The sequence below is a fragment of the Pelecanus crispus genome, chromosome 4 (genome assembly GCF_030463565.1).
Source record: "Pelecanus crispus isolate bPelCri1 chromosome 4, bPelCri1.pri, whole genome shotgun sequence".
NCBI lineage: Eukaryota > Metazoa > Chordata > Aves > Pelecaniformes > Pelecanidae > Pelecanus > Pelecanus crispus.
Window position 1 is genome coordinate 85,665,196 of NC_134646.1, and position 9,482 is coordinate 85,674,677.

Genomic DNA, 9,482 nt, shown 5'->3' on the forward strand with positions numbered 1-9,482 from the left:
TCCCTGCGAAATCCCCTTATTCATCCCATGCCATCAGGGCTTACCTGATTTAATGATTTAATCAACTTTTTTAAATAAAATCACACTGTTGCAGAGTGTGTCAGGTGCCGGGGCCCCCGGTACACCCCCAGTGAAAACCCAGCTCAACCGTGCCACAGGGCCGAGGGATTTTGTGCCACAGGGCCGAGGGATTTTGCGCCACAAACCATTTGCAAAAGGGGAGATGGTGCAATTTTTGTCATTTTTTTCCCTTTTTCCTAACAGTTTATCTCACCAAAACGAAGCAAACTGGTTTCTGGCAGGCCCAGCCACGTGCGTGGCTGGGAGCAGAGCCGGGGAAGGATTCCATCCCAGTCTTTCCATTTCTGAGCCTGGGATGGGAGGCGAGGAAGGAGCAGGGAGCCGGTGGGGTGAGCACCAGCAGCTATTTTAGAGCTGACGAGCCCCATGGCAAACCCAGGCCAGGGCTGATGGAGTTCCCTGCGCAGCCCTACGCAGGATTTAGGCACGGTGCTGCTCTTGCTCTCCCTCCAACAGCACTCAGTGCATGGTCCCGGTCCACAGCCCTGTGTCTCTTGTTGCAAGAAACTTTCTTCTTTTAAAGCTGGGATTTTTAAACCCCGACATTTTGGCCGCTGCAATGCTCACCCCATATGAGGGGTCTCCTTAGTCGCCTGGTTTCCCCGTTGCATTTCCAGGCAGGTCACCCCATTTCACCCTTATTTTCATGCACCCAGGAGCTACTTCCAGCTGAGAGTTTAATGCAAAGGTTCAAGAGTCGGTGCTTTTGCTCTTCAGCTGAACAAGGCAACTTGGGGCAAATTCATCCCAGAAAGACTGCAAAAGTTGGGATGTCGTGGCGTTTCCTCCTGTGTTGCTCGCGATGGCTTTTTTTATTTCCACTGAAACCAGGCGGCGTGGAGCCCTTGGAGCTGCCTGGCAGCTTCGGGAAGCTTATTTGATGTTTCAATCGGGAATTAAAGGGGAGGGAGAAGCAGGGGGAAATGCTCCCTGACCATTTAACAAGATTACACGACGAGACGGAGCCTGGAAACATGCATGGTCGACCCCGGCGCCCCGCATCCCAGCTCGGGTCGGGCTTTGCCTTGAACCTCCGCCGCCAGAAGTTTGCCCTCCACGGCACCCCGGCCCGTCCTCGGCACAGGGTAATCCCATTTAGCAAAACCCCCCGAAAAGAGAGCGTGAGGGGGCAATCAGCCGAGGAGAAGGGAGCTGCCGGCTCGGGGAAGGGATGCAAAAGGTGCCTGGGAAAGCGGCTGGGTCACGGGGCTGGAGGGGGCTGGAGGGCTCCTGCGGCTCCAACATCCAAACGCCCCATCCTGCGAACTTCTACCGGCCTGGCTAAACGCGACCGGTGCAAACAAATCGCCTCCGTCGCCATGTGCTCAGCAGGAATAATCCTGGCAGGAATGACAGCGGGGAGGGGGACACGGAGGAGCCGTGTGCCACAGCTCCACCTGGTTATCCCTTCTCCTATCTCTCCCTCCGTCTCCCATCCCATTTATCCATTTACACCTCTTCGCCAGCGCCCTGCATTCATCCCCAATCATCCACCCATCCAGCTTATCCACGGGCAGAACAGGCTGTTCCTCTGGGCAAACAGTCCACCCTAATCCATCCGCACACCCCTCACAGTCCACCCTAATCCATCCGCACACCCCTCACAGTCCACCCTAATCCACCCACGCACCCCTCTCGCAACCTACCTGTCCTCCTACAAGCCTACTTTTTCATTAAAAATAATCCAGCCACCAAGCCAGGAAACACGAAATTGCTACTCTCCCCTTAACTGGTTTAGTGGTGGAGTTAGCAGTGTCAGGTTAATGGTTGGACCGGATGATCTTAAAGGTCTTTTCCAACCTAAACAATTCGATGATTCTATGATTCTACTTATCTACAGAGTGGAGATTTGCCGGGGAGGACTCAGCGCTGCATCTTTAGCAGATAACCTTTATCCTCTTAATAAGGCTGCTTAATTCTCACTTCCTTGTAATTATCTGCCACTGAAAGCCAACTCATTTTTTGGCAGACAGGTGAAAAAAACAGTGTCTTTAAGACAGCAAAGTGATACGGGATTGGGAAGCGACTTAGCAGGGTTTTGGGGACATGCATGGGGTCTGGGTAAGGACACGCAAGCCAAAACGCTCTTATTCTGTACAGGCTTTCCTGGAGCAGGAGAGGAGCCAAGGCTGTGCCCCGCGTGGGTTGATCCAGCACAAGACCTTGCCAAGCTCTCGGAGCATCTCTCTCCCTTATTTTCCACGGTGCCAAATCGCTGTGCCCGGGTTTGATCCCAAGCCATGTGCCCCCGGTCGAGCTGCCAGGAGTTGGGCTCGGCTGCAAGACCTGCTCCCCGGATCGGGGAGGGAGATATCTCCGATGGGAGAAGAAAACTGCATTTCTACCCCCTTTCTGGGATGCCAGGGCCGGCAGGGACTTGGCAAGGTGTAAAATAACCCAGCTGAATCCAGCTTTTCTGAAAACCATCGACTCCATCCCATTATCAGGGTCAGACCTGGGCGTTTGGCTCTTCTCATCCCACTGGAGCAGCGATGGGCTGCTTTGCCCTGCGGATATGCTGCCTTCCTCACCCTAAGGAACTTGCAAACAGGTTAATCACTGGGTGGAAGGAAGGCAGGGGATGGCCTTTCCCGGCACCCGGCTGTCCCCTGGCAGGTAGGAAAGGGGACACAGGCGTCCCGAGCCCTGTGCTACCCCCAGGGACCGGCCACCTCCTCAAGGATCATCACCCACCATGAGAAAAGGCTCCCAGCCAAAGCCCAAGGTGCCGGAGGGATGGGATGTGGTTTACTTCACCTCATAGAAAAGTCACCTTTTGAAAAACTCAAATCAAGCCCAGCAGTTTTAATTAAAGTCATTTCCCCGGTCGGATGCTGCCCGCAGAGGGGTCCGAGCTGAGCAGACGCTGCCGGAGCATCCCCCGGCGCGGGGACCGGTCCCCCGCTGCCCAGCCCGGAGGAGCCCGGCACCGCCGAAAGGCCCAATTCTGCCCAAGGCGGAGCGCTGCCAGCTCCCAGGGGATTAAAGGTGTCCTGAGAACAACTTAACTCTCGCAATCAGCTCGGCCCCCGGCCAGGCGATATTAAAACATCCCCCGTAAGCCCTGTTGTCTCGGGGATGGTTGCAATAAACCCACCAGCATGCGAGATTAGCGGGTTAAACCCGCCGGCGCAGCCTGGGCTCTCGGCAGACATGTGAAGACATTAGCACAGTTTGGGCTCTTTGAGACGCGCTGGCTAATCCCGGCTCTGAAAACAGCTGGAACAAAGGGCAGCTTCCGTCACGTCGTCCCCTTCTCCTGGTGCCATCCCCTTCTTCTTGCACTGTCCCCTTTTCCTGCATCGTCCCCGTCTCCTTGCACCATCCCCTTCTCCTTGCGTCGTCCCCCTTTTCCTTGCATCGTCCCCCTCCCCTTGCACCATCCCTCTCCTTACACCATTCCTCTCTCCTTGCATTGTCCCCTTCTTATATTGTCCCCTTCTCCTTGCACCGTCCTCACCTCCTAGCATCATTCCCCCTCTCTTGGCATCATTCCGCTTCTCCTTGCACTGTCCCCTTCTCCTTGCACCATCCCCTTCTGGCATCATCTCCTCTCCTTGCATCATCCCCCTCTCCTTCTGCTGTCCCTTCTCCTTGCCCCATCCCCTTCATAATTGTCCCCTTTCTCCTTGGATCGTCCCCTTCTCCTTGTCTCATCCCCTCTTCTTGCATAAGGTTTCACACCTGCCCAAATAAACCCTCCGCCTGGGTCCCTTCTTCCTCCAGCCGCAAGCCCAGAGCAGACGTGGAGAAAATACGCTTAGCAGGAGCTGGTGCTGCCTGGGTGAGCACCCAAATTTCCCCATTGCTGCTCTTATCTAGGAGGTCCAGGGCTGTTGGTACTCGCTTGCTCCCCAGCTCTTCACAGAGCCCACCCTTGGCTCATCCCCAGGCCCGTGTCCAGCCCAAACCTGCTGGATTGGAAACCTCTACATCTGCCTAAGCAGGGCCAAGCAATTAAAATTAAAACCTGGCTAATCCTTGCCCAGCTGAGATGGCACCCCAGGTGTCCAGCTCACAAAGCCACCGCCAGCTCTGCTCTCCAGGTACGCTTTCCCTGGTTTTCCCAACTTTCCTGGCTCCGAAAGCCCCAGGGAGCAGGATGCCATCACTGGATCGGGATGTGTGAGCCGTGGTGGGTGGAGCAGGGCTTTGTGGTGAAGATGCTGCTGTCAGGAAGGAAGGTGGAGATGGATGGACCGCGGGATGGAGGTCCTCTACAAGGAGCTGGGCTCTGTGAAGGTCCCGAGTTATTTTAGAGTGCAAGGAGGTATCTGAGCACCCAGCGCCTTTGGGATGAGCCTGGCTACAGGGTTGAATGTGGGTGGGGTGTGCAGGTGGCCCCTACTCCCCCAGTCCTCCTGGGCTGGCTCCCATGAACGACCCCCCACCAAACACTTGCTGCCACTGCAGGTGTGTGTTGTTCCTCCTCCTCCTCCTCCAAAGATGAGCCCAAGAGTTGCATAAATAATTTATTTTCGCACTGCAAAAATAATTGTTGCCCTGTATATATTAGATACGCTCAATGCCAGCTATGATACATTCATATAATACACACGGAAAAGCAGCCCGAAGGGGCGATTCAGCAGCTCTTTGCCACAGTCTGTGCGGGTGCTGTCCCTGAACCCGGGGAGGAGGCCGTGTCCTCCTGGCCGTCCTCTGACTCCATTGGGAACTCCTTGTCCTCCTCACCGTGGTGGCTCTGCGAGTCCGGGCTCCTCTGCGGGGTGGCCAAACCCATTTTGGCCAGTTTGGCTTGTTGCTGTTCCAGGCTTTGTTTTCTCCACTTGATCCTTCGGTTTTGGAACCAGACTTTCACCTTAGGAAGAGGTAAAGCTCCATTTTCAGACCTGGTTTCTCCATGGACCATGGTCTGCTAAACCCCCGTGGCTCAGGCAGTGCCCAGGCACTCCACAAACCCTTAGGTGCCCTCAGACATCCCCTGGCTGGCCAGGACAGAAGTCCCCTGCCCCACTCTGTCCCTAGCAAGATGGAAATGAGAGGAAATGGCCTCAAGTTGGGCCAGGGGAGGTTTAGACTGGATATTAGGAAAAATTTCTTCACAGAAAGAGTGGTCAGGCATTGGAACAGGCTGCCCAGAGAGGTGGGGGAGTCCCCATCCCTGGAGGGGTTCAAAAAATGGGCAGATGTGGCACTTTGGGACATGGTTTAGTGGGCATGGGGGTGTTGGGTTGACGGTTGGACTGATGATCTTAGAGGTCCTTTCCAACCTTAGTGGTTCCTAGTTTTTACTTTCATTAAAAAATAATCCAGCCACCAAGCCAGGAAACATGAAATTCTTACTCTACCTTTAATTGGTTTAGTGGTGGAGTTGGCAGTGTTAGGTTAATGGTTGGACTGGATGATCTTAAAGGTCTTTTCCAACCTAAACGATTTGATGGTTCTAAAACTGTCCCCTGCAGCCCAGGAGCTGAGCCTGCATTGGTGAGCCAGGACCTGCCAGCAGTGGAGAAGGTCCAGCCTTAAGACGGACACAAGTTCAACCCCTCCACGTGGCCTTAGGACAACCGCTTTGTGACTCAGTTTCCCCATCTGTGATCCTCCACCTTTTTTAATGTAAACCATCTGCAACTACTACCTACACGGCTCCTGCCCCAGTCTGAGGGACACGGCCCAGGTCCCACCCACTGGCACACAGGTTTGGGAGCCTCCCTGGACCTGCTGGTGGGGGCAGGTGGAGATGGAGCACGGTGGGGCTTACCTGCTCTTCAGTGAGGTGCAGGGAAGAGGCGAGCAGGCACCTTTCCGTGCCCACCATGTACTGCTGTCGTGCAAACTCCTTCTCCAGCCGGGCCAGCTGGTCACTGGTGAAGATGGTCCGGACTCGCTTGGCTTTGCCAGTCTTGGCTTTGAAGATGGGGAAGCAGCACTTGGAGATCAGGAAGCCTGGAGGCGAGAGAGAGAGAGGGGAGGTCAGGGTGGAGAGGAGCCCTTGGAGGGGTCCCCTTTAGAGTGGGGTCCCCCCTTGGAAGGTCCTTTCTTGTAAAGGCAGAAAGGATCTTCCCATTTGGAGGTGTCTCCTTTGGAGAGGCAGAAGGGGTCTCTTTGGAGAGGGTCCTCCATTTGGAGAAGATCTCCTTGGAGAGGTGAATATAGGTCCCTCTTGTATACAATCACTTTGGAGGGGGTCCCCATGAAAGGGTAGAGCGAGCTCCCCCATTTGGAGATGTCCCCCTGAGAGAGGCCAGAGGGTCCCATTTGGAGGGGCAGAAGAGGGTCCTTGTTGGAGAGAGCACCTTGGGAGGGGCAGAGGAGCTCCCCCATTTGGAGACATCTGAATGGGAGATGTGGACAGGGGTCATCCCCCTGGAAAAGGTCCCCTTGGGAGAGAGGTCCCCCATTTGGAGAGGGGGCCAAGGGCCCCCCCTTGGAAACATGAAAGGAGGTCCCCCATTTGGGGGTGTCTTGAGACAGGTGGGCATGGGTCCCCCTGGAAGAGATCCCTTTTGGAGGGGTCCCCCCCTTGGAGAGGTGAAAGAGGATTCCCATTTGGAGATGTCCCCATGGGAGAGGTGGATTCAGGTCCCCATGTGGAGACATGCCCATGGGAGAAGTGGACAGGGCCCTGCCTGGAGGAAGTCCCCTTGAGAGGGGTCCCCCAGGACAGGTAGCTAAGGGTCCCCCCTTGAAGAGATGGATAGAGATCCCCATCTGGAGATGTCCCCATGGGACAGGTGGATAGGGCCCCCATATAGAAAGGGTCCCCTTGAGTGGGGTCCCCCATTTGCAGAGGTGGCCAAAGTTGCCCCACGCCTTGAGTGGTGGAAGGAGGCCCCCTATTTGGAGGTGTCCCCCTGGGAGAAGTGGATGTGGCCCCCCCTGGCAAAGGTGTCCTTGAGAGGGGTCCCCCCTTGGGCAGCTGGCAGGAGGTCCCCATTTGGAAGTGTCCCCATGGGAGAGGTGGGCAAGGGTCTCCCTGGGAGAGATCCCTTTGAGAGGGGTCCCCAGGAGAGGTGAGCAAGGGTCTCCCCTCAAAGAGCTGGCAGGAGGTCCCCATTTGGAGGTGTCCCCCTGGGAGAGGTGGATGTGGGTCCCCCTTGGGCAGCTGGCAGGAGGTCCCCATTCGGGGTGTCCCCATGGGAGAGGTGGGCAAGGGTGTCCCTGGGAGAGGTGGGCAGGGGTCTCCTCTCAAAGAGCTGGCAGGAGGTCCCCATTTGGAGGTGTCCCCATGGGAGAGGTGGACGTGGGCCCCCCTGGCAGAGGTCCCTTTGAGAGAGGTCCCCCCTTGGGCAGCTGGCAGGAGGTCCCCATTTGGAAGTGTCCCCATGGGAGAGGTGGGCAAGGGTCTCCCTGGGAGAGATCCCTTTGAGAGGGGTCCTCTGGGAGAGGTGAGCAGGGGTCCCCCCTCAAAGAGCTGGCAGGAGGTGCCCATTTGGAGGTGTCCCCCTGGCAGAGGTGGATGTGGGTCCCCCTGGCAGAGGTCTCCTTGAGATGGGTCCCCCCTTGGGCAGCTGGCAGGAGGTTCCCGTTTAGGTGTCCCCCTGGCAGAGGTCCCTTTGAGAGGGGTCCCCCGGGAGAGGTAGCCAAGGGTCTCCCCTCAAAGAGCTGGCAGGAGGCCCCCATTTGGAGGTGTCCCCATGGGAGAGGTGGACGTGGGCCCCCCTTGGGCAGCTGGCAGGAGGTCCCCATTCAGGGTGTCCCCATGGGAGAGGTGGGCAAGGGTGTGCCTGGGAGAGGTGGGCAGGGGTCTCCCCTCAAAGAGCTGGCAGGAGGCCCCTATTTGGAGGTGTCCCCATGGGAGAGGTGGACGTGGGCCCCCCCTTGGGCAGCTGGCAGGAGGTCCCCATTTGGAAGTGTCCCCATGGGAGAGGTGGGCAAGGGTCTCCCTGGGAGAGATCCCTTTGAGAGGGGTTCTCTGGGAGAGGTGAGCAGGGGTCCCCCCTCAAAAAGCTAGCAGGAGGTCCCCATTTGGAAGTGTCCCCTTGGGAGAGGTGGATGTGGGCCCCCCTGGCAGAGGTCTCCTTGAGAGGGGTCCCCTGGGAAAGGTCGCCAAGGGTGTCCCCTCAAAGAGCTGGCAGGAGGCCCCCTTTTGGAGGTGTCCCCATGGGAGAGGTGGATGTGGGTTCCCCTGGCAGAGGTCTCCTTGAGAGGGGTCCCCCCTTGGGCAGCTGGCAGGAGGTCCCCGTTTGGGGGTGTCCCCATGGGAGAGGTGGACGTGGGCCCCCCTGGCAGAGGTCCCTTTGAGAGGGGTCCCCTCTTGGGCAGCTGGCAGGAGGTCCCCATTTGGAGGTGTCCCCATGGGAGAGGTCCCTTTGAGAGGGGTCCCCCGGGAGAGGTAGCCAAGGGTATCCCCTCAAAGAGCTGGCAGGAGGTCCCCATTTGGGGGTGTCCCCATGGGAGAGGTGGACGTGGGCCCCCCTTGGGCAGCTGGCAGGAGGTCCCCATTCGGGGTGTCCCCATGGGAGAGGTGGGCAAGGGGTGTCCCTGGGAGAGGTGGGCAGGGGTCTCCCCTCAAAGAGCTGGCAGGAGGCCCCTATTTGGAGGTGTCCCCCTGGGAGAGGTGGATGTGGGCCCCCCTGGCAGAGGTCTCCTTGAGAGGGGTCCCCCCTTGGGCAGCTGGCAGGAGGTCCCCGTTTGGGGGTGTCCCCCATGGGAGAGGTGGACGTGGGCCCCCCTGGCAGAGGTCCCCTTTGAGAGGGGTCCCCTCTTGGGCAGCTGGCAGGAGGTCCCCATTTGGAGGTGTCCCCATGGGAGAGGTCCCTTTGAGAGGGGTCCCCCGGGAGAGGTAGCCAAGGGTCTCCCCTCAAAGAGCTGGCAGGAGGTCCCCATTTGGAGGTGTCCCCCTGGGAGAGGTGGATGTGGGCCCCCCTGGCAGAGGTCCCTTTGAGAGAGGTCCCCCCTTGGGCAGCTGGCAGGAGGTCCCCATTCGGGGTGTCCCCATGGGAGAGGTGGGCAGGGGTCCCCCCTCAAAGAGCTGGCAGGAGGTCCCCATTTGGAGGTGTCCCCCTGGGAGAGGTGGATGTGGGTTCCCCTGGCAGAGGTCTCCTTGAGAGAGGTCCCCCCTTGGGCAGCTGGCAGGAGGTCCCCATTTGGGGGTGTCCCCATGGGAGAGGTGGATGTGGGCCCCCCTGGCAGAGGTCTCCTTGAGAGGGGTCCCCCCTTGGGCAGCTGGCAGGAGGTCCCCGTTTGGGGGTGTCCCCGTTTGGGGGTGTCCCCGCTCGGGGGTCCCGGCGCGGGGCGGTACCTGGCGGGACCCCGCAGCAGGCGGGGCAGAGCGGCCGGGGGGCGGCGGGCGGCGGCGGCAGCGGGAGCCGGGCGGCGGCGGCGGCGGCGGGGCCGGGGCCCGGGGGGGGTCCCCGGGGCGGCGGGGAGGCTCGGCCCAGCAGAGCCGCGATGGTGAAGGCCTGGCCGGGCCGGGCGGGGGGCGGCGGGGCCGGCAT

At 58.8% G+C, this 9,482-nt stretch overlaps 1 protein-coding gene across 1 annotated transcript; it reads right to left on the reverse strand.

Annotated features, from left to right (window-relative positions):
• Positions 1-4,663: 4,663 nt before the first annotated feature.
• LOC104034179 (homeobox protein Nkx-6.1) lies at positions 4,664-9,482 on the reverse strand. Its single transcript, XM_075709881.1, has 3 exons — positions 9,274-9,482; positions 5,804-6,002; positions 4,664-4,900 (listed from the first exon to the last, which is right to left on the reverse strand). Exons 1-3 carry the CDS (start codon positions 9,480-9,482, stop codon positions 4,664-4,666), a joined length of 645 nt encoding a protein of 214 aa, XP_075565996.1.